Source organism: Triticum dicoccoides, chromosome 7A (genome assembly GCF_002162155.2).
Source record: "Triticum dicoccoides isolate Atlit2015 ecotype Zavitan chromosome 7A, WEW_v2.0, whole genome shotgun sequence".
In the NCBI taxonomy this organism is placed as follows: Eukaryota; Viridiplantae; Streptophyta; class Magnoliopsida; order Poales; family Poaceae; genus Triticum; species Triticum dicoccoides.
In genome coordinates, this window is record NC_041392.1 from 549,713,031 (window position 1) to 549,737,767 (window position 24,737).

At 44.3% G+C, this 24,737-nt stretch overlaps 1 protein-coding gene across 1 annotated transcript; it reads left to right on the forward strand.

Annotated features, from left to right (window-relative positions):
• Positions 1 to 18,167: 18,167 nt before the first annotated feature.
• On the forward strand, positions 18,168 to 20,097 carry LOC119330957 (pectate lyase-like). Its single transcript, XM_037604109.1, has 2 exons — positions 18,168 to 19,262; positions 19,358 to 20,097. The coding sequence occupies exons 1-2, from the start codon at positions 18,289 to 18,291 to the stop codon at positions 19,716 to 19,718; spliced, it is 1,335 nt and encodes a 444-aa protein (XP_037460006.1). The 5' UTR covers positions 18,168 to 18,288; the 3' UTR covers positions 19,719 to 20,097.
• Positions 20,098 to 24,737: the final 4,640 nt, after the last annotated feature.

Sequence of the window (24,737 nt, forward strand, 5' to 3'; positions counted from 1 at the left end):
GATACCAGGTTTTGTCACAATTATCGTAAGAGAAGTGTCATATGTATGACAGAATTTTTTTCGTTCGGCCCAAAATGTCACGGATGTGTCTTTTTTTGTAGTGATGTGATTGACTTGGCCCATCCATTAGCTTAGCACTATGATCGTTTAGTTTATTGCTATTGCTTTCTCCGTAACTTATCCATGTTCCTATGACTATGAGATTATGCAACTCCCGAATACCGGAGGAACACTTAGTGTGCTATCAAACGTCACAACGTAACTGGGTGACTATAAAGATGCTCTACATGTGGCTCTGATGGTGTTTGTTGCGTTAGCATAGATCAAGATTAGGATTTGTCACTCCATGTATCGAAGAGGTATCTCTGGGCCCTCTCGGTAATGCACATCACTATAAGCCTTGCAAGCAAAGTGACTAATGAGTTTCTTGCGGGATGATGTATTACGGAACGTGTAAAGAGACTTGCCGGTAACAAGATTGAACTAGGTATTGAGATACCGATGACCGAATCTCGAGCAAGTAACATACCGATGACAAGGGGAACAACATATGTTGTTATGCGGTTTGACCGATAAAGATCTTCGTAGAATATGTGGGAGCCAATATGAGCATCCACGTTCCGCTATTGGTTATTGACCGGAGATGAGTCTCGGTCATGTCTACATAGTTCTCGAACCCGTAGGGTCCACACCCTTAATGTTCGATGACGATCGGTACTATGAGTTTATGTCTTTTGATGTATCAAAGGTAGTTTGGAGTCCGGGATGTGATCACAGACATGACGAGGAGTCTTGAAATGGTAGAGACATAAAGATTGATATATTAGATGACTATATTCGGACACCGTATGAGTTCCGGGGGTCATCGGATATATATCGGAGTGTAGGAAGGGTTATCGGAACCACTAGAGAAGTAATGGGCCTTATTGGGCCTAGGGGAGAGAGAGAGAGGGGCTGCCAAGGGCTGGCTGCGCCCCCTCATGGGCCTAGTCCGAATTGGACTAGGGGGAGGGGCGGCGCCCCCTCCTTCCTTCTCTTCCCTCCTCCTTCCTTCTTCTCCTAGTAGGACTAGGAAAGGGGGGAGTCCTACTCCTACTAGGAGGAGGATTCCTCCCCCCTTGGCGCCCCTATGAGGGCCGGCCGGCCTCCCCCTTGCTACTTTATATACGTGGGTAGGGGGCACCCTAGAACATACAAGTTCACAGTTGTCTTAGCCGTGTGTGGTGCCCCCCTCCACATATTTCTACCTCGGTCATATCGTTGTAGTGCTTAGGCGAAGCCCTGCATCGGTAACTTCATCATCACCATCATCACGCCGCCGTGTTGATGAAACTCTCCCTCGGCCTCAACTGGATCAAAAGTATGAGGGACATCACCGAGCTGAACATGTGCAGATCACGGAGGTGCCGTGCGTTTGGTACTTGATCGGTTGGATCGCGAAGACGTTCGACTACATAAACCGCGTTACTTAACGCTTCCGCTTTCTGTCTATGAGGGTATGTGGACACACTCTCCCCTTGTTGCTATGCATCTCCTAGATAGATCTTGCGTGATCATAGGAATTTTTTTGAAATACTGCGTTCCCCAACAGTGGCATCCGAGGCAGGTCTATGCGTAGATGTTATATGCACGAGTAGAACACAAATGAGTTGTGGGCGTGGATATATACATATTGCTTGTCGTCACTAGTTGATTCTTGATTCAGCGGTATTGTTGGGTGAAGTGGCTCAGACCGACATTACGCTTACGCGGGACTGGTTCTACTGACGTGCTTCACACACAGGTGGCTAGTGGGTGTCTGTTTCTCCAACTTTAGTTGAATCGGTTTCAGTGAACAAGGTTCTTTATGAAGATCAAAAAGCAATCACTATACAACATTGTGGTTTTGATGCGTAGGTAAGAACAGTTCTTGCTAAGCCCGTAGCAGCCACATAAAACTTGCAACAACAAAGTAGAGGACGTCTAACTTGTTTTTGTAGGGCATGTTGTGATGTGACATGGTCAAGACGTGATTATATAAATTGTTGTATGAGATGATCATGTTTTGTAACACAATTATCGGCAACTGGCTGGAGCTATATGGTTGTCACTTTATTGTATGAAATGCAATCGCCATGTAATTGCTTTACTTTATCACTAAGCGGTAGCGATAGCTGTGGAAGCAATAGTTGGCGAGACGACAACGATGCTTCGATGGAGATCAAGGTGTCAAGCCGGTGACGATGGTGATCATGACGGTGCATTGGAGATGGGGATCAAAGGCACAAGATGATGATGGCCATATCATATCACTTATATTGATTGCATGTGATGTTTATCCTTTATGCATCTTACTTTGCTTAGTACGGCAGCAACATTATAAGATGATCTCTCACTAAATTTCAAGGTATAAGTGTTCTCCCGGAGTATGCACCGTTGCTACAGTTTGTCATGACGAGACACCATGTGATGATCGGGTGTGATAAGCTCTACGTTCACATATAGCGGGTGCAAGCCAGTTTTGCACAAGCAGAATACGGATATGTCTCCGTCGTATCTATAATCTTTGATTGTTCCATGCCAATATTATACAACTTTCATATACTTTTGGCAACTTTTTATACTATTTTTGGGGACTAACATATTGATCCAGTGCCCAGTGCCAGTTCCTGTTTGTTGCATGTTTTTTTTGCAGAAAATCCATATCAAATGGATTCCAAACGGGATAAAAACTAACAGAGATTTTTTGGAATATATGTGATTTTTGGGAAGAAGAATCAACGCGAGACGATGCCCGAGGGGGCCACGAGGTAGGGGGCGCGCCCCTGGCCCTCGTGGCTACCCGTAAGGCGGTTGGTGCCCTTCTTTCAACGAAAGAAAGCCAATATCCGGATCGAAATCGTGTTAAAATTTCAGCCGAATCGGAGTTACAGATCTCCGGGAATATAAGAAACGGTGAAAGGCCAAAATCTAAAATGCATAAACAGAGAGAGACAGAGAGACAAATCCACTCTCCCGCAACCCGATGTATCCTCTACTTGAACATGGTGCTTTATGCTTCATATTATTATCCAATGATGTGTTGCCATCCTATGATGTCTGAGTAGATTTTCCTTGTCCTATCGGTAATTGGTGACTTTCTATGATTGGTTTAATTTGCTTGTGGTTATGTTGATGTCCTTTGGTTCCCATCATATGAGCGCATGCGTGGATCACACCATAGGGTTAGTTGTATGTTGATAGGACTATGTATTGGAGGGCAAGAGTGACAGAAGCTTCAACATAGCATAGAAATTGATGCATACGGGATTGAAGGGGGACCAATATATCTTAATGCTATGGTTGGGTTTTACCTTAATGAACATTAGTAGTTGCGGATGCTTGCTAATATTTCCAATCATAAGTGCATAGAATTCCAAGTCAGGGATGACATGCTAGCAGTGGCCTCTCCCACATAAAACTTGCTATCGGTCTAGTAAAGTATTCAATTTCTTAGGGACAATTTCGCAACTCCTACCACCACTGTTCCACACTCTCTATACTTACTTTATTGCTTCTTTATCTAAACAGCCCCTAGTTTTTATTTACGTGCTCTTTATATTCTTGCAAACCTATCCCACAACACCTACAAAGTACTTCTAGTTTTATACTTGTTCTAGGTAAAGCGAACGTCAATTGTGCGTAGAGTTGTATCGGTGGTTGATAAAACTTGAGGGAATATTTGTTCTACCTTTAGCTCCTCATTGGGTTCGACACTCTTACTCAACGAAAGAGGCTACAATTGACCCCTTATACTTGTGGGTTATCAAATACTCGGGTTAAACTTGATGAGCGTAGCATATGCAGATATGGCTTCGGAACACAGAGACCGAAAGGTCGAGCGTGAATCATATAGTAGATATGATCAACATAGTGATGTTCACCATTGAAAACTACTCCATCTCACGTGATGATCGGACATAGTTTAGTTGATATGGATCACGTGATCACTTAGATGATTAGAGGGATGTCTATCTAAGTGCGAGTTCTTAAGTAATATGATTAATTGAACTTTAATTTATCATGAACTTTGTCCTGATAGTATTTGCAACTTATGTTGTAGATCAATAGCTCGCGATATAGCTGCCCGTTTAATTTTTGATATGTTCCTAGAGAAAACTAAGTTGAAAGATGTTAGTAGCAATGATGCGGACTAGGTCCGTAATCTGAGGATTATCCTCATTGCTGCACATAAGTATTATGTCCTTGATGCACCGCTAGGTGACGGACCTATTGCAGGAGCAGATGCAAACATTATGAACGTTTGGCAAAGCTCAATATGATGACTACTTGATAGTTTAGTGCACCATGCTTTACGGCTTAGAACCGGGACTTCAAAAATGTTCTGAAATGTCACAGAGCATATGAGATGTTCCAAGAGCTTAAATTGGTATTTCAGACTCATGCCCGAGTCGAGAGGTATGAGACATCTGACAAGTATTTTGCCTACAAGATGGAGGAGAATAGGTCAACCACTAAGCATGTGCTTAGATTGTCTGGGTACTACAATTGCTTCAATCAAGTCGGAGTTAATCTTCCAGATAAGATAGTAATTGACAAAGTTCTCTAGTCACTATCACCAAGTTACTAGAACTTAGTGATGAACTATAATATGCAAGGGATGACAAAAGTAATTCCCAAGCTCTTCATGCTGCTGAAATCGGCGAAGGTAGAAATCAAGAAATAGCATCAAGTGTTGATGGTTAACAAGACCACTAGTTTCAAGAAAAGGGCAAAGGGAAAGAAAGAGGAACTTCAAAGAAGAATAGCAGCAAGTTGCTGCTCCCATGAAGAATCCCAAAGCTAGACCCAAGCCTGGAACTGAGTGCTTCTACTGCAAAGGAAATGGTCACTAGAAGTGGAATTACCCTAGATACTTGGCGGATAAGAAGGATGGCAAAGTGAACAAAAGTATATTTGATATACATGTTATTGATGTGTACTTTACTATTGTTTATATCAACCTCTCATTATTTGATACTGGTTTAGTTGCTAAAAGTAGTAACTCAAAACGGGAGTTGCAAAATAAACAGAGACTAGTTAAGGGCGAGGTGATGATGTGTGTTGGAAGTGATTCCAAGGTTGATAAGATCACCATCGTACACTCCCTTTACCTTCGGGATTAGTGCTGAACCTAAAATAAATGTTCTTTGGTGTTTCCGTTGAGCATAAGATGATTGGATCATGTTTATTGCAATACGGTTATTCATTTAAGTCAAAGAATAATTGTTATTCTGTTCACATGAATAAAACCTTCTATGGTCATACACCCAAGGTGAACGGTTTATTGAATCTCGATCATAGTCATACACATATTCTTAATATTGAATCCAAAAAGATGCAAACTTAATAATGATAGTGCAACTTATTTGTGGCACTGCCGTTTAGGTCATATTGGTGTAAAGCGCATGAAGAAACTCCATGCTGATGGGCTTTTGGAATCACTTGATTATGAATCACTTGATGTTTGGGAACCATGCCTCATGGGCAAGATGACTAAGACTCCGTTCTCCGGAACAATGGAGCGAGCAACTGACTTATTGGAAATAATACATACTGATGTGTTTGGTCCAATGAGTGTTGAGGCTCGCGTATGAGTATATCTACTTAATGAAACATAAGTTTGAAACATTTGAAAAGTTCAAAGAATTTCAGAGTGAAGTGGAAAATCATTGTGACAAGAAAATAAAGTTTCTACGATCTGATCACGGAGGCGGATATTTGAGTTACGAGCTTGGTCTTCATTTAGAACAATGTGGAATAGTTTCACAACTCACGCCACCTGGAACACCACAGTGTAATGGTGTGTCCGAACATCGTGACCGTACTTTATTAGATATGGTGCGATCTATGATGTCTCTTACCGATTTACCACTACCGTTTTGGGGTTATGCATTAGAGACAGCTGCATTCACGTTAAATAGGGCACCATCTAATCCGTTGAGATGACACCGTGTGAACTATTGTTTAGCAAGAAACCTAAGATGCTATTTCTTAAAGTTTGGGATTGCAATGCTTATGTGAAAAAGTTTTAAACTGATAAGCTCAAACCCAAATCGGAGAAGTGTGTCTTCATAGGATACCCAAAATAAATTATTGGGTACACCTTCTATCACAGATCCGAAGGCAATATTTTTTGTTGCTAAGAATTGATCCTTTCTAGAGATGGAGTTTCTCTCGAAAGAAGTGAGTGGGAGGAAAGTAGAACTAGATAAGGTAGTTGTACCTTCTCCCGAATTGGAAAGTAGTTCATCATAGAAATCGATCGGTTCCAATGATTCCTACACCAATTAGTGAGGAAGCTAATGATGATGATCATGAAACTTCGGATCAAGTTACTATCGAACCTCGTAGGTATACCAGAGTACGATCCGCACCAGAGTGGTACGGTAATCCTGTTCTGGAGGTCATGTTACTTGACCACGATGAACCTACTGAAACATCTCCATCGTATCTACTTTTCCAAACACTTTTGACCTTGTTTTGGACTCTAACTTGCATGATTTGAATGGAACTAACCCGGACTGATGCTGTTTTCAGCAGAATTGACACGGTGTTATTTTTGTGCAGAAATAAAAGATATCGGAATGACCTGAAACTTCACGGAGAATATTTTTGGAATATATAAAAAATACTGGCAAAAGAATCAACATCAGGGGCCCACACCCTGTCCATGAGGGTGGGGGGCGCGCCCACCCCCCTGGGGCGCTCCCCCTGCCTCGTGGGCCCCTTGATGCTCCACCAACCTCAACTCCAACTCTATATATTCATGTTCAGGGAGAAAAAAACCAGAGAGAAGGATTCATCGCGTTTTATGATACGGAGCCGCCGCCAAGCCCTAATCTCTCTCGGGAGGGCTGATCTAAAGTCCGTTCGGGTTCCGGAGAGGGGAATCCGTCGCCATCGTCATCATCAACGTTCCTCCATCACCAATTTCATGATGGTCACCGCCGTGCATGAGTAATTCCATCGTAGGCTTGCTGGACGGTGATGGGTTGGATGAGATTTATCATGTAATCAAGTTAGTTTTGTTAGGGTTTGATCCCTAGTATCCATTATGTTCTGAGATTGATGTTGCTATGACTTTGCTATGCTTAATGCTTGTCACTAGGGCCCAAGTGCTATGATTTTAGATCTGAACCTATTATGTTTTCATGAATATATGTGAGTTCTTGATCCTATTTTGCAAGTCAATAGTCACCTACTATGTGTTATGATCCGGTAATCCCGAAGTGACAATAATCAGGACCACTCCCGGTGATGACCATAGTTTGAGGAGTTCATGTATTCACTAAGTGTTAATGCTTTGGTCCGGTACTCTATTAAAAGGAGGCCTTAATATCCCTTAGTTTTCAATAGGACCCCGCTGCCACGGGAGGGTAGGACAAAAGATGTCATGCAAGTTCTTTTCCATAAGCACATATGACTATATTCGGAATACATGCCTACATTACATTGATGAACTGGAGCTAGTTCTGTGTCACCCTATGTTATAACTACTGCATGAGGAACCGCATCCGACATAATTATCCATCAGTGATCCATTGCCTACGAGATTTTCACATATTGATCTTTGCTAAGTTACTTTTCCGTTGCCACTGTTACAATCACTACAAAACCAATACTGTTACTTTTGCCACCGTTACCGTTACTTCCATATTACTTTGCTACTAAATACTTTGCTGCAGATATTAAGTCTTTCAGGTGCGGTTGAATTGACAACTCAACCGTTAATACTTGAGAATATTCTTTGGCTCCCCTTGTGTCAAATCAATAAATTTGGGTTGAATACTCTACCCTCGAAAACCGTTGCGATCCCCTATACTTGTGGGTTATCACCTACGAACTATGAGGAAGCGATGATGAGCCCAGATTTCGTAAAATGGCTTGAGGCCATGAAATCTAAGATAAAAGCCATTGATAATAAATGGATCTTCAAGAGGAAGATGGACGTTGATAGTAGTGTTACTATCTACAAAGCTCGAATTGTCGAAAAAAGTTTTCGACAAGTTCAAGTTGTTGACTACGATGAGATTTTCTCACTCGTAGCGATGCTTAAGTCTTTTTGAATCATGTTAGCAATTGCCACATTTTATGAAATATGGCAAATGGATGTCAAAACCGCATTCCTTAATGTATTCCTTAAAGAAGAGTTGTATATGATACAACAAGAAAGTTTTGTCAACCCTAAAGGTGCTAACAAAGTGTGCAAGCTCCAACGATCCATCTATGGACTGGTGCAAGCATCTCGGAGTTGGAATATACGCTTTGATTGAGTTGATCAAAGCATATAGTTTTATACAGACATTTGGAGAAGCATGTATTTACAAGAAAGTGAGTGGGAGCTCTGTAGCATTTCTGATATTATATGTGGATGACATATTGTTGATCGGAAATGATACTGAATTTCTGGATAGCATAAAAGGATACTTGAATAAGAATTTTTCAATGAAAGACCTCGGTGAAGCTGCTTACATATTGGGCATCAAGATCTATAGAGATTGATCAAGACGCTTGATAAATTTTTCAATGAGTACATACCTTGACATGTTTTTGAAGTAGTTCAAAATTGAACAGTCAAAGAAGGAGTTCTTGCCTGTATTGCAAGGTATGAAGTTGAATAATACTCAAAACCCAACCACGGCAGAAAATAGAAAGGGAATGAAAAGTCATTCCCTATGCCTCAGTCATAGGTTCTATAAAATATGCTATGCTGTGTACTAGACCTATTGTATACCTTACATGATTTTGGCAAGGGAGTATAATAGTGATCTAGGAGTAGATCACTGGACATCGGTCAAAATTATCCTTAGAGGACTAAGGAAATATTTCTCGATTATGGAGGTGATAAAAGAGTTCGTCTTAAAGAGTTATGTCGATGTAAGCTTTTGACACCGATCTAGATGACTCTAAGTCTCGATCTAGATACATACTGAAAGTGGGAGCAATTAGCTAGAGTAGCTCCATGCAGAGTATTGTAGACATAGAAATTTGCAAAATACATACAGATCTGAATGTTGCAGACCCATAGACTAAACTTCTCTCACAAGCAAAACATGATCACTCTTTGGGTGTTAATCACATAGCGATGTGAACTAGATTATTGACTCTAGTAAACCCTTTGGGTATTAGTCACATGAAGATGTGAACTAATCACATAAAGATGTGAACTATTCACATGACAATGTGAACTAGATTATTTACTCTAGTGCAAGTGGGAGACTGAAGCAAATATGCCCTAGAGCTAATAATACATTTGTTATTTATATTTCCATATATCATGATAAATATAATGTTTATTATTCATGCTAGAATTGTATTAACCAAAAACTTAGTACATGTGTGAATACATAGACAAACAAAGTGTCACTAGTATGCCTCTACTTGACTAGCTCATTAATCAAAGATGGTTAAGTTTCCTAACCATAGACATGAGTTGTCATTTGATGAATGCGATCACATCATTAGAGAATGATGTGATTGACTTGACCCATCCGTTAGCTTAGCACTATGATCGTTTAGTTTATTGCTATTGCTTTCTCCATAACTTATACATGTTCCTATGACTATGAGATTATGCAACTCCCGGATACTGAAGGAACACTTAGTGTGCTATCAAACATCACAACGTAACTGGGTGACTATAAAGATGCTCTACAGGTGTCTACGATGGTGTTTGTTGAGTTGGCATAGATCAAGATTAGGATTTGTCACTCTGTGTATCGGAGAGGTATCTCTGGGCCCTCTCGGTAATGCACATCACTATAAGCCTTGCAAGAAAAGTGACTAATGAGTTGGTTACGGGATGATTTATTACGGAACGGGTAAAGAGACTTGCCGATAACGAGATTGAACTAGGTATTGAGATACCGACAATCGAATCTTGGGCAAGTAACATACCGATGACAAAGGGAACAATGTATGTTGTTATGTAGTTTGACCAATAAAGATCTTCGTAGAATATGTGGGAGCCAATATGAGCATCCAGGTTCCGCTATTGGTTATTGACCGGAGATGAGTCTCGGTCATGTCTACATAGTTCTCGAACCCGTATGGTCCGCACGCTTAACGTTTGATGACAATTAGTATTATGAGTTTATGTGTTTTGATGTATCGAAGGTAGTTCGGAGTCCGGGATGTGATCACGGACATGACGAGGAGTCTTGACATGGTCGAGACATAAAGATGTATATATTGGATGACTATATTCGGACACCGGATGAGTTCCGGGGGTCACCGGATATATATCGGAGTGCAGGAAGGGTTATCGGAACCACCGGAGAAGTAATGGGCCTTATTGGGCCTAGGGGAGAGAGAGAGGGGCTGCCAAGGGCTGGCCGCGTGCCCCCCATGGGCCGAGTCCGAATTGGACTACGGGGAGGGGCGGCACCCCCTCCTTCCTTCTCTCCCCCCCTCCTTCCTTCTTCTCCTAGTAGGACTAGGAAAGGGGGGAGTCCTACTCCTACTAGGAGGAGGATTCCTCCCCCCTTGGTGTGCCTATGAGGGTCGGCCGGCCTCCCCCTTGCTCCTTTATATACGGGGGCAGGGGGAACCCTAGAACATACAAGTTGACAGTTGTCTTAGCCGTGTGCCCCCCTCCACAAATTTCTACCTCGGTCATATCATTGTAGTGCTTAGGCGAAGCCCTGCGTCGATAACTTCATCATCACCGTCATCACGCTGTCGTGCTGATGAAACTCTCCCTCGGCCTCAACTGGATCAAGAGTACGAGGGACATCAACAAGATGAACGTGTGCAGATTGTGGAGGTTTCGTGCGTTTGGTACTTGATCAGTTGGATCGCGAAGACGTTCGACTACATTAACCGCGTTACGTAACGCTTCCGCTTTCGGTCTATGAGGGTACGTGGACAAACTCTCCCCTCTCGTTGCTATGCATCTCCTAGATAGATCTTGCATGATCATAGGAAATTTTTTGAAATACTGCTTTCCCCAACAGCATTACGGAACAAGTAAAGAGACTTGCCGGTGACGAGATTGAACTAGGTATGATGATACCGATGATCGAATCTCGGGCAAGTAACATACCGATGACAAAGGGAACAACGTATGTTGTTATGCGGTTTGACCGATAAAGATCTTCGTAGAATATGTAGGAACCAATATGAGCATCCATGTTCCGCTATTGGTTATTGACCGGAGATGAGTCTCGGTCATGTCTACATAGTTCTCGAACCCGTAGGGTCCACATGCTTAACGTTCGATGATGATATGTATTATGAGTTATGTGATTTGATGTACCGAAGGTTGTTTGAAGTCCCGGATGTGATCACGGACATGATGAGGAGTCTCGAAATGGTCGAGACATAAAGATTCATATATTGGAAGGCTACATTCGGTCACCGGAATGGTTCGGGTCGTTTCGGATAAGTTTCGGAGTACCGGGGGTTACCGGACCCCCCCTCCGGAATTTATTGGGAATCATGGGCCTAATGGTGGAAGAGAGGAGGCAAGCCAAAGTTTGGCACGCGCCCCCTAGCCCAAACCGAATTGGACTAGGGCTAGGGGGGTCGGCCCCCTTTCTTTCTCTTCTTCCTCTCCTTCCTTCTTCTCCTACTTGGACTAGGAAATGGGGAAACCTACTCCTACTAGGAGTAGGATTCCTCCCCTTGGGCGTACCCCTTGTGGCCGACCCTCCTCCTCACCCCCTCCTTTATATACGGGGGAGGGGGGCACCCCATAGACACACAAGTTGATCTTTAGCCATGTGCGGTTCCCCCTCCACAGTTTTACACCTCGATCATATTGTCGTGGTGCTTAGGCGAAGCCCTGCATCGATAACTTCATCAACACCATCAACACGCCGTCGTGCTGACAGAACTCACCCTCGGCCTCAGCTGGATCAAGAGTATGAGGGACGTCACCGAGCTGAACGTGTGCAGATTGTGGAGGTGCCGTGCGTTCGGTACTTGATCGGTTGGATCGCGAAGACGTTCGACTACATCAACCGCGTTACTGAACGCTTCCCCTTTCGGTCTACGATGGTACGTAGACACACTCTCCCCTCTCGTTGCTATGCATCTCCTAGATAGATCTTGCGTGATCATAGGAATTTTTTTGAAATACTGTGTTCCACAATACTACGGGAGATTATACATATAGTCTACTTTCCCCTTTTTTCTTCGGTGGAGGGGGTTCTCTAACTCTTCATTACAAAACCTTGGGGACTAAACATGTGTTCATCACTTGAATAGACAAAACATTAGTATATAAATCACTTTTCATTAACATTAGATCCCATTTAGGGGCAAACATGTCCATACAACTTGCTCATTAGACTAACTGATATTGTTAACTAACCACAACAGTGGACCCCTTGTACTCTAATAGACGTCAAGCTTGGAACTCTCAATTTAGCACATCAACAAATCTCGATTTCATGATCATAGCTAACATTTTTTTGACCAAGGGAAAAAATACTAGATAACATAAGTCAAGAAATGCAACCCAAATAATACATCATTCTAATAGGATAGAGGCCAAAAGCTTGAACAGTCGAGCCAACATGCCAAATATACCTTTTATGCATCGCAATACACTTTCATTAACTTAAGACAAAAAAGTTACAACTGTCTCCAAGCAAGAAGTTGGAAGCTAGGAATAAAATTAATCCACAATTAGCTTCTTCTAGTATGACTAGCTCGACCGGCACAAAGATGTGCCAGTTGGTTAGCTTCTCGACCTACATGAGCCAAAATGAAGCTATGAAAACCTCCGGACATTCAATATCCATCAGAATAGAAGCAATTTCAAGTCTTCCTTCATCACTCTTCTTACTGGTTTTTGTGAGACAAACACTCGAAATGGAAACTTAGGATGAAGTAGAACAATGTTCAAGATAAAAGTTTGGTTGTAATACTAGATATTAGTGATAGCAGAAACTCAGTTACATATCGATTGTCAACTATGTGATACAAAGTAGAAGTGAGACACAAAATTAGTATTACATGATCAATTAAAATACCAGTTTGACTTATGTACATTGCTTTGCAAAAAAGGTTCTAAATGATTTATTATCTAGAATTTGAAAGTTGGTCTATCTTTTGTGAATCAAATCAAATCATATGGTTAACGTAAATTCTAGTTCAATATATATTTTTTGGACCCATCAAGCATTCATGCTAGAACTTATTAAAAATAATCAAGATTTGTTTCACTATTCCATGCAATATGTTTCTATAGCGATTGCGGCGGCTAGGGCACTCATCCCCTACAAGCTTAGTTCGTCGGCGAGCCTGTAGATCTATGTTTCCTCTGTAAGCCTCTTAGGTGACCGGTGGTGGGAAGAGAGATCTAATGCCTCGTCTTCGGCTAGTAGTTTAGGCCAGGTTTGTTTTTCTCACAGAGACTGCGTTCAGGTGGAGGACGACGCTCGCGTTTGTCCATCGAATCTCGGGGTCGACAGAACTCGGGCGTAGATCCATGTCATCTCTTTGAGGCGTCGAGGTTAGGCACTACTAGGGAAAAGCTTATAGATAGACGCTTAATAGTAGCACGGGTTTATACCCCTCACCACTGCTACTTACTAGTAGTGTGGGTTTATACCCCTCGCTACTACTAAGTTAATAGTAGTAGCGCGGGTTTATAACCATTGCTACTACTAAGTGGTGTCTACCGTGCCCCCGGGACATGCCATAATAGTAGCGAGGGGTATAAACCCGCACTACTACTAAGTTGATAGTAGTAGCGCGGATTTATACCCCTTGCTACTACTAAGTACATGGTTTTTGAAGAGTCCTGAAATCCCTCTTCCCCCAAATCCTCCCCCCCTTCACTCTCCCCCTCACTCTCCCTAGGTGTAACGCCCTCGATGCGGCTATATCTCCCACGTGTCGAAGCACGACTTAGAGGCATAACCGCATTGAAAGCAATGTCGCAAGTGAGGTAATCTTCACACAACCCATGTAATACATAAGGGAAAGAGATACATAGTTGGCTTACAATCGCCACTCCACACAATACATGAATAAAGCATTACATTCATCCAGATACACTCAAGGCCCGACTATGGAAGCAAAATAAAAGAAGACTACCCCAAAAGCTACACAGATCCCCGATCGTCCCAACTGGGCTCCACTACTGATCAACTGGAAACGGAACAACATAACGAACACGATCTTCAACGAGCTCCTCCTTGAGCTCGGTTGCGTCACCTGCATGGTTCATCGGCACCTGCAAACTGGTTTTCGAAGTATCTGTGAGTCATGGGGACTCAACAATCTCACACCCTCGCGATCAAGACTATTTAAGCTTATGGGTAAGGTAAAGGCATGAGGTGGAGCTGCAGCAAGCGACTAGCATATATGATGGCTAACCATACGCAAATGAGAGCGAGAAGAGAAAGCAAGGTACGGTCGATAAAACTATGATCAAGAAGTGATCCTAGAACAACCTACGTCAAGCATAACTCCAACACCGTTTTCACTTCCCGGACTCCACCGAGAAGAGACCATCACGGTTACACATGCGGCTGATGCATTTTAATTAAGATAAACTTTAGGTTTTCTACAACCGGACATTAACAAATTCCCATCTGCCCATAACCGCGGGCACGACTTTCGAAAGTTCAAATCCCTGCAGGGGTGTCCCAACTTAGCCCATAACAAGCTCTCACGGTCAACAAAGGATATTCCTTCTTCCAAGACAATCCGATCAGACTCGGCATCCCGGTTACAAGACATCCTCGACAATGGTAAAACAAGTCCAGCAAGACCACCCGATGCGCCGACATCCTGATAGGAGCTGCACACATCTCGTTCTCAGGGCAACACCGGATAAGCAATCCGTACAACTAAAACCAGCCCTCGAGTTTCCCTGAGGTGGCGCTGGAAGGGGATCTAGTTTGGACCAACACTTAGACAAGCACTGGCCCGGGGGGGGGGGTTAAAATAAAGATGACCCTTGGGCTGGCCTAACCCAAGGGAAAAAGAGGCTAGGTGGCAAATGGTAAAACCAATGTTGGGCCTTGCTGGAGGAGTTTTATTCAAGGCGAACTGTCAAGGGGTTCCCATTATAACTCAACCGTGTAAGGAACACAAAATCCGGGAACATAACACCGATATGACGGAAACTAGGGCGGCAAGAGTGGAACAAAACACCAGGCATAAGGCCGAGCCTTCCACCCTTTACCAAGTATATAGATGCATTAATATAAATAAGAGATATTATGATATCCCAACCAAATATCCATGTTCCAAACATGGAACAAGCTCCAATCTTCACCTGCAACTAACAACGCTATAAGAGGGGCTGAGAAAAGTGGTAACATAGCCAAACAACGGTTTGCTAGGACAAGGTGGTTAGAGGCTTGGCTTAACAATATGGGAAGCATGATAAGCAAGTGGTAGGTATCGCAGCATTGGCATAGCAAAAGAGCGAGCAACTAGCAAGCAAAGATAGAAGTGATTTCGAGGGTGTGGTCATCTTGCCTGAAATCCCGCAAGGAAGAAGAACGAGTCCACGAAGAAGACAAACGGACATAGTCGAACGGGTCCTCACAAACGCGACGTTATTGGAACCAACCCGAAGAAGCAACACCGGAAAGAAGCACACAATATAGTAAACAACCAACACATAAACAAGGCATGATATGCGGGATGCGATATGTGATGCATATGGATGATTTGGAAAGGAATGATTGAACCTGGCCTCAACTTGGAAATCCAAGAGTTCCACTGGAAAAGTGAGGTGATTTCGGTCGAAATCGATATAAAGATCACCGGAATCGGATGCACGGTTTGAAAATGGCAAGCAAAACAAATATGACACCGGTCTGCGATAATCAGCACGAGACCATCTAAATGCATCAAGAACAACATGCTACAGCACTCCAACATGACAACAAAATACATGGAAGGGATCCACTCATGATGCTTGACAAAAGATGAACACTGAGCTACGGCTAATTCACTCAATAGCAAGCTCAAACAAGCATGACAAAAATGCAAAAGATAACAGGTTTCAGACTTAGTGAAATTAACAGCATATCAGGAATTTATCATCAGGAAGCAATGTTTAGAGCACGATAACTACATGCTACATGAACTTATCATGGCAACGCAAGGCATGGAATGAAGCTACTCAAAACATATAACAAAATTTCCTTAGTAACCATGAGCCAAAAGGGATCAGAAAATACAATTGCAAGCGTGTGACATAGCAAAAACATAAACAGATTCAGACTTGGTGAAAAACTGGAGCATGGCAAAACAGTTAACAAGTAGGCATGTTTACGAGCTCGATGCACTCACCACAAAGCATTGCATGACAAACTAAGCATACACCCATCAAGTAGACATGGCATAGAAGTTAGACATGGCAAGAACAACATCATAGCATGCACAGATCAATAGCAACAAGCTCGGCAAAATCGCTACACATGTGAACAATCTGCCAGGAACATTTTATAGCAAAAGTAGAACTCTATTGACTCAAGCTAGGGTGCTCCATAATTTCAAACAAATACATGGATGGATAGAGCACCACAATATCTACAAAACATCCTTACTGATCATGCTCAAAAGAGACACGGATCACAAGGAAACAACATGAACATATGGCATAAAAACAATAACAGGACAAGGACTTTTCGGTCCCTCGGTTAACCGTTGGAGTATCAAACGAAGTCCAAATGGCACGAAACTTGACAGGGGGTCTACCGGTAGTAAACCAAGGCCGCATGACAAGTCTTGGTCCAATCCGAAAACATTTAACACCCACACATGAAAAAGGTAGAAAGGGACACCGGGTGACATAGGAGCGCCGGATTGCAAAACGGACAACGGTGAAAATGCTCGGATGCATGAGACGAACATGAATGCAAATGCGATGCACATGGTGACATGATATAAGATGCATGACACGCAAGCAATGACAAGGCAACAACAGCGAATAACTGGAAGACACCTGGCGCATCGGTCTCGGGCGTTACACTAGGCTCTCACATGGACCTCCTACCATGTGCGCCTCCTCCTTCATGGCGCCAAAAGAGGCCGCCAGCATCCCGGAGCTCGCCGGTCTTCCCCGCATCTCCATGCCACCACGTCGGAGCACCTCACCACCGGCGACCAACCCCACTACTACCTTCATCTCATTCCTCTCTCCCTCGTTTTTCTTTTTCTCTCTTTTCCTCTGGTTTGACTCACCCTCCCATGTCCTTACCCGTGCAGGTCGTTGCCATGGACGACCAGGAGCTCGCTGCCTTTGCTGCGAAGAGGAGCCCCATGCCGCTGCCTTGCTCGGCCATGGATCCGGGCCCTCTGCAGCAGTCGTCGCTGGATCTGGTCTGCCGGTGCCCTTTCGCACCTCCGGCGACCCCTGCCGTCATTGGATCGAACAATTGCTGCCATTAACAGCATGCACGGGATCGAGAATTTTTTTGTTCCCGCGCTACTACTAACAGACGTAGTAGTAGCGCGGGTGCACCCATGCTACTACTACAAGTTAGCTGTAGCGCCGTAGTAGTGGCGCGGGCACCCACGCTACTACTAGGATTTTCCCTAGTAGTGAGGGTTTATCCTCCCCCGTGTGCGGCGGCGCGATTTGTTGTCACACGTTTTAGATCTATTTATTGAAACTGCCTCTAGGACAATGGTCCTTCCAGGCACGTGCACAAAGGTTTCCTAGCTGTCATCAACAAGGTCAAGCTGGCTTTGATAGGGGAGCGGCAATAAAGCCACGTTAGCGACTTGTTCTGACTACGATAGTGGTTGTTCGATGATGCATGGTCCTTGATGTAATTATTATTATATTTGAGGTGGTTTGTACTTGTTATTAATAGATCTCGGTTCTTTCCGCCAAAATAAAAATAAAAATAAAAATAAGGTAGAGATAATTAAGATGACGCCCTCACATTACGGTGTTCAAAATGTTGCATATGCAATGCATAGCAACCCAAGAATAGAAGATAGGAGACTCTAAACACCGGAGCGAGAGGCGTGCACGGGCCGAGCACGCTCCCTGAATCACCTTCACTCATGGGCATGGCGACAAGGTACCGAAGCATGCGCGAGTTGCGCTCTCCTCTATCGTCGCTTCACCACTCCCTAATTATACACCACTCTCTTGCAGACACGCCCGGCCGAGCTATATATTCCTCCCGGTTCCTCATCACCTGGATCGAGCAATGTCCCTGATGGAGCTCACCGTCCTACCTTCATACACCTAGAAATCAAGGCCATCACGAGGTAGGAGGAGGGGAGCTCGATCGATCCTAACGGCGAATAATAATCTACTACGGTAATAAAGGAACCATGGAGGGGTTCCAGTGGAGCAGGCCCGTCTCCTTGCTCCTGTATGCCGTCTTCTTCCTGGCGGCGGCGGCCGTGTCGGAGGCCAACATCGGCGAGTTCGACGAGTACTGGCAGCGGCGCCAGCTGGAGGCCAGAGCCCGCGCGGAGGCCGCCTACCATCCCAACCCCATCGAGGTCGCCAACAGCCTGAACCGCGCCGTCCACAGAGCCGTTCGGGAGGAGAGCGGGTCGAGGAGGAAGTTGCTGGGACTGCACAAGAAGTTCGCTGGGCCGTGCACGGCGACGAACCCGATCGACCGGTGCTGGCGGTGCCGCGACGACTGGGCGACGGACCGGATGCGTCTGGCGCGGTGCGCGCAGGGGTTCGGGAGGCATGCCACGGGCGGGCTGGGCGGGAAGATCTACATCGTCACGGACGGCGACGACGACGACGTGCTGGAGCCGCGGCCGGGCACGCTCCGGTGGGCCGTGATCCAGAATGAGCCCCTGTGGATCATCTTCGCCAGGCCCATGCTGATCAAGCTCAAGGAGGAGCTGTTGGTCGGCAGCAACAAGACCATCGACGGGCGCGGCGTGCAGCTGCGCATCGCCGATGGCGCGCAGGTGACCGTGCAGTATGCGCACAACGTGATCATCCACAACATCCACGTCAACGACCTCATCGTGGGCAAGGGCGGCAGGATCCGGGACTCGCCGCAGCACGCCGGGTTCCGCACCCAGTCCGACGGCGACGGCGTGAGCGTCTTCGGCTCCACCGACGTGTGGCTCGACCACCTCTCCCTCGCCACCTGCCAGGACGGCCTCATCGACGTCATCGACCAGTCCACCGGCGTCACCATCTCCAACTGCCACCTCACAAACCACAACGACGTCATGCTCTTCGGCTCCAGCGACAGCAACCCCAAGGACGAGATCATGCAGATCACCGTCGCCTTCAACCACTTCGGAAGAGGGCTCGTGCAGAGAATGCCAAGGTCATCATCATCATCTCAAGCTAAAATTAAGCTGGTTGGTTAATTTGTGCTCACTGCATTTATAAATCATTTTCTCTTGCTTATATAATTATCAGGTGCCGATGGGGATTCTTCCACGTGGTGAACAACGACTACACCCACTGGCTCATGTACGCCATCGGCGGCAGCAAGAACCCGACCATCATCAGCCAGGGGAACCGCTACATCGCGCCGCCGAACCTGGCGGCGAAGCTGATCACGAAGCGGCTGTACGCGGAGGAGTCGGAGTGGAAGAACTGGGTGTGGCACTCGGAGGGGGACCTGATGCTCAACGACGCCGTCTTCACCGACAGCGGCGGCCCCAACCAGAGGAAGTTCGAGAAGGACGACCTCATCCCGCCCAAGCCGGGATCGTACGTCACCAGGCTCACACGCTTCGCCGGCTGCTTGCCGTGCAAGCCCGGCAAGCCCTGCTAAACCTAGGTGGCCCCGCCGGCCGGCCGGAGCCGATCCCTTCCGAATCTTCAATTATTGCTTTGTTCAATTCTTTTACTCAAAGATTCGTGTATGTATTATGTATTACTAGGACATTTGAGTAGTCTACGGGGTTCAAGTCAGAGGACCCTGTAGGTTGTTCTTGTACCTGCATTCGCCGTGTCAGCAGCCAGGCGACGCAGAGGCCAGAGTGGATGACGGACAGAGACAACATGTTTCTGTCTAGGTCATCCTGCTTACTTAGGAGAGGTGGAGGGCCCGACAGAAAGCATGCACATATTGAAGAGGGCCGAGACTAATTTGTTTAACGATTGTTTTAAGGTTTATCGTCTGTTTATTTTCATTTTATTTCAACTTTCTACATGTGTGTGTTGAACATGCAATATGTTACAGAGGAGGAGGCGTCATTGACACTTGGCGTGGCCGCACCCTTGACGTGCTTGACGTGGTGACTACTCTAGGTAGGCTTTCTGTTGAGGTTGTTAGAGATAGTTCTCATGTTTAACTATCTCTTCTTTTGATTCTCCCTGTAACCTCCCCTCTCGGTTAGGCAATCTTCACCGAGGCTTGTATCCATCGATCATCCCATCAATATATACATGCGGGCTCTCGTGTATGAGGGTTGAGACATTTTCATAACTCTTTACATGGTATACAGAGCAGGCTCTTCCATCTCATCTAGCTAGTTCTTCCTCAACTCTTCACTCAACCCTTCTTCATCATGTCCACCTCCACCGCACCCATCCAATCCAACCTCAACTACAACACCACTGAGCCACTTACTCGAACGAATTATGTCCTTTGGAAAGCCCAAGCAAGATCCCAAATAATGGGCGTCGGCTTGTACAACTACATCGACAACACCATTGAGGAGCCTCGCAAGATCATCACCACCAAAGACAAAGACGGCAAGGACCAGGTCATCCCCAACCATGCCTATGCACCCTAGTTTGTCCAGGATCAACATATTGCCGCTTATCTCTTGCGCAACCTGTCCAAGGAGGTTCTCGTCCAAGTCGCGTCCCTTGAGACGTCACATGCGATTTGGACAACCTTGGCCACCATGTTCTCCGCGGTGTCGCTGTCTCATGCCAACAATCTTCGCGCCGCGCACACGGACGCCCAGATGGGCGCCCTAATTTTTTAACGATTATTTTAAGGTTTATCGTGTGTTTATTTCCATTTTATTTCAACTTTCCACATGTCTACAGTTTTCCACGTGCGAAAAAAAACATTGTTAGAAATAAGGTTGTTATTGTTGGGCCTCGACAGCAAGATGTGATGCACAAATTCACCGACACAACACATATGCAAACAACCCTCTTCACTTTTAGTGAATTTTGAGGTTAGCTTCAACCAACTAGTAAGCAACGTTCCTTTCAGAAAGAAAAAAACTAGTAAGCAAAGTTCCATAAAAAACTAGTAAGCAACACAATAAACTCAAACAACATGCACATGTGACACTTAATTTAACGTGAAAAACCACCTCAAAAACTACTGTTGTGGCCCACACAACTTCACCATTAGGACGGTGAGTACAAAGTCATCTCTAGGACCTCTCAATGTTGCCAACCAGCAACAACAACCACCACAAGAAGCAAGATTCCAGCAAAGCAGAGTAACACAACTTCTGTCTGTTTCTGAAACTTGCAAACTACTTTTAAACCGCTAAATCAAACAACATCAAATTTGGCATGCAAACATACACACAAATTCCCGACATCCCCTAAATTTTTTTAGCTTGACCCGACATTGTTTGCTTACCCAATCTATGTACCTCCTACAACTACTTTGTGTTGAAACTACAACGATACGAACTGACAAAACCACACTCAATCAGATGCTCCACTGACCCAATCCTCAAACCAGGTAACCACATCGAGATACCTAAAGTAAGGAGCGATCCTATCAAATTTGGGGTCAATCCAAGCAAGCCTCTAACCACCAGCTTAAACATTGTCTAGTCAGTTGTGGCAAATCTGGACAGAACCTCTCTCCTCCTTCTTTCTCTCTCTCAACGTTTGTGTTCTTATTGTGTGCTCTCTTTCACACTCACAATGGAAGGCACCACCACCTGAGTGGAGTGACTAGGGTTTTCTTCTTCCCTCACTTCACTACGAATCACTAACAATAGTTGGATGCAAATGCATGTTCGACTTATGGGCTGATGTTGGATTGCTAACACGTAGCACGCCTCCATGTCTTTGTGTGCTCTCTTTCACTCTCATAACGACAACCACCACCAACTGAGTGGATTGGCTAGGATTTCTTCTTCCTTCACTTCACTATGGTGTACTCATAACTGTTGGATGCAAATCAGATCAATGGTTCACATGTGTTGGACTTGTGGATTGATGTTGGGCTGTCCACACACCTCCATGTGGAGGGACTTGGAGCAACAGTTGTTCGGCTTTAATAATGAATCCCTTAGGTAACAAACAAGAGTATCGACTAACAACTAAAATAAGGACCGATATCTACTATCGTGTTAATGGAGCTTGATTTGATGGTACGGTAATTTGGCCACTAGCAGGTAATGATAACCGCATGAGCAATATTAGGCCTTGTGCACACCGTGACATTTATCAAACTAAACCTAGGACCTAAGGCTCACGTACGAATTGTACGAATTAGACTAAATATATTTTGACCATCATTCTTATATACTTTTTTTACAAATAAAATGTGCTTGTATTCGAATAAATTGTATACTTTTTGCTAATACCCGTAGGCAGTGCATAGTTGTTCCTTTAGAAATGATTTTTTAATCAAAAAAGTATAGTATACATAACAAAGAGACTTAGATGAATACAAGAAACATAGCTTCTTTATAAAAATAGAAGTTACACTAAGGTCATCGGAAGTCGTGGTCTCCAAGTCCTTCTCATCTCGGTTTTCCTCTAAGCCTCTAGTACCAGAAGTTGCACCAAGCAAATCCTACACAAAGTATGACTAATCTTAGGGGATCTTAAGAGACACATGAGTGGCCGACATCAATATGCAAGAACTTGAGATCATTTAACACATGACTAGGAGACACACCTTGCAAGCATGATGGTTGACCACTAAACAAATCACTGCAAAATAATATATAGAGCATGAAGAAATGGAGTCAAAGAACCACAATCACCAACGCCTCTACCAAGTTAAGGCGGAACATCGGGCGAGAAATTACCGGATTAGGGTTGATCCACCGGTACCATACACACCATTGGCTCTACGATGTACTATGAAGACTAAATCGTGACCGTGATATAAGTCATATAACTAGATGGCTTCCAAGCTTTGATCCGGAGTTCCCCTACCAACTCTTAGCACCATAAAGGTCACCAGAGGCAAGAAGAATCAGTGGAAAACATAAATTATGATATCTTCCTCTGATCCATGTTACCTAGTGTTGTGCACGCCATCCATTTATATAACCCTGGCCACATAGTCATGATTGTTTGTGAAAAAATAATCAAATTGTGCTAGTGGAATAGTTGCTATAGATACTAATGTCTCCTTTGGATTACATGTTTTCATCCTTTTTCTATTTAGGTTCACTTGGATCACATGCCCATTATTGAAAACTGTCCATATATATTGCTTCTAGTTCCATAGAATTTACTATCACTAACTTTTTTTGTTGACTTATTCATCGTGTGTTTCCTCGCATACCCGAGGTTAGCAGAATACGTGGGAAAACATAAATAATGATGTCTACCTCTCCTTGGCATCGCGGTGTTTATGCATGCCATCCACTTATAGGCCCGAACACATGGTTGTTGAAGAAAAAACAATCAAAACGCGCAATTGTGAATAGTTGCTACCAATATTAAGGTTTCATTTGGATTACAGTATTTTCGTGGGACCTCTACCTTTTATCAGACTCCTTTGGATCACGTATCACATGGTCCTTATTGATAAGCCTCCATACTTATTGCTTCTTTTTTGCATAAGTTTCAATATCACTGACTTCTTGTTCACTCATTATCTAGGATCGATGCACTTTTGCGTGTTTCCTAGTATATGTTCTTCGATAAGGTGGGGGACCCGGGATTAGGGTTTGTGGTGTTGTCTTTCCCTAGTTTTGGCTAGGACTCAGTTTAATGATTGGCGTTGGCAGAGGGCATGTGGAGCTTTAGCGAGGGCCAAATATTGCCCTTCTTTCCGCATACGTTTCATCCAACAAAGTGGATAACGATGGTTCATGTTTTGGTCTTATAGCTTCTTCCCCTCTCAGTGATGCATGACCAGCTTCGAGTTCGTCGAGAATCTAGCGAGGTAAAGTCTTCCCGTTCTGTCTTGTCGGAGCTCGGATGGTTGTCCACTCGCTTCGCCTTCTTCTTCTTTGGGGTGAGGATCTGATCTTTCGTTCATCACTATCTTCTTATGGTTTCGATGACTTTTCGGTCACTTCATTAACAATGTTACTGTTAGAAGGGATAGATAGGGATTGGTGAAATCGATATTTATTGCTTGAGCCTCGTGGGCATATATATAGGAGTACAATGACCAACTTAAAATACAAGACAAGACATGACCAAATCCTAGTCTATCCTATACTTACTAATAATCATAATACTCAACAGTTACCTCGGCAACTCCTAGGGTATTCCAAAGATCCGAAGGTGACATCAACCTATGTTCATGGCAGCACACCGTCGGCGAGTGGGGCAGGATGAGAAACGTGGATTATACCAAGGACATGTGTTGTACTCCCTCCATTCCTAAATATAAGTGTTCACTATTAGGGAAAACCTTATACACAAAACTTTAGCAGTAGCGCTTGTTAAAAAGCGCGCTACTGCTACACAACAGTAGCGCGTGCAGACTAACCGCGTTGCAGATACATATATAGCAGTAGTGCGTCCCATGGTAAAAGCGCTACTACTAAAATTCCCACCACTAAGTCGAGAGGCTACACATAGTAGTAGCGGTCTTTTAGAAACGGCGCTACCGCTAATATTGTTGTAGCAGTGCGTTTAGGTGTAAGGCACTACTGCTAACGAAAAGAAA

Bases quoted from the DNA above. Each gene is read 5' to 3' on its own strand.
- LOC119330957 (XM_037604109.1), top strand. From the start codon at position 18,289: ATGGAGGGGTTCCAGTGGAGCAGGCCCGTCTCCTTGCTCCTGTATGCC. The intron at 19,263-19,357 runs GTCATCATCATC...TATAATTATCAG, and splicing joins CTCGTGCAGAGAATGCCAAG to GTGCCGATGGGGATTCTTCC.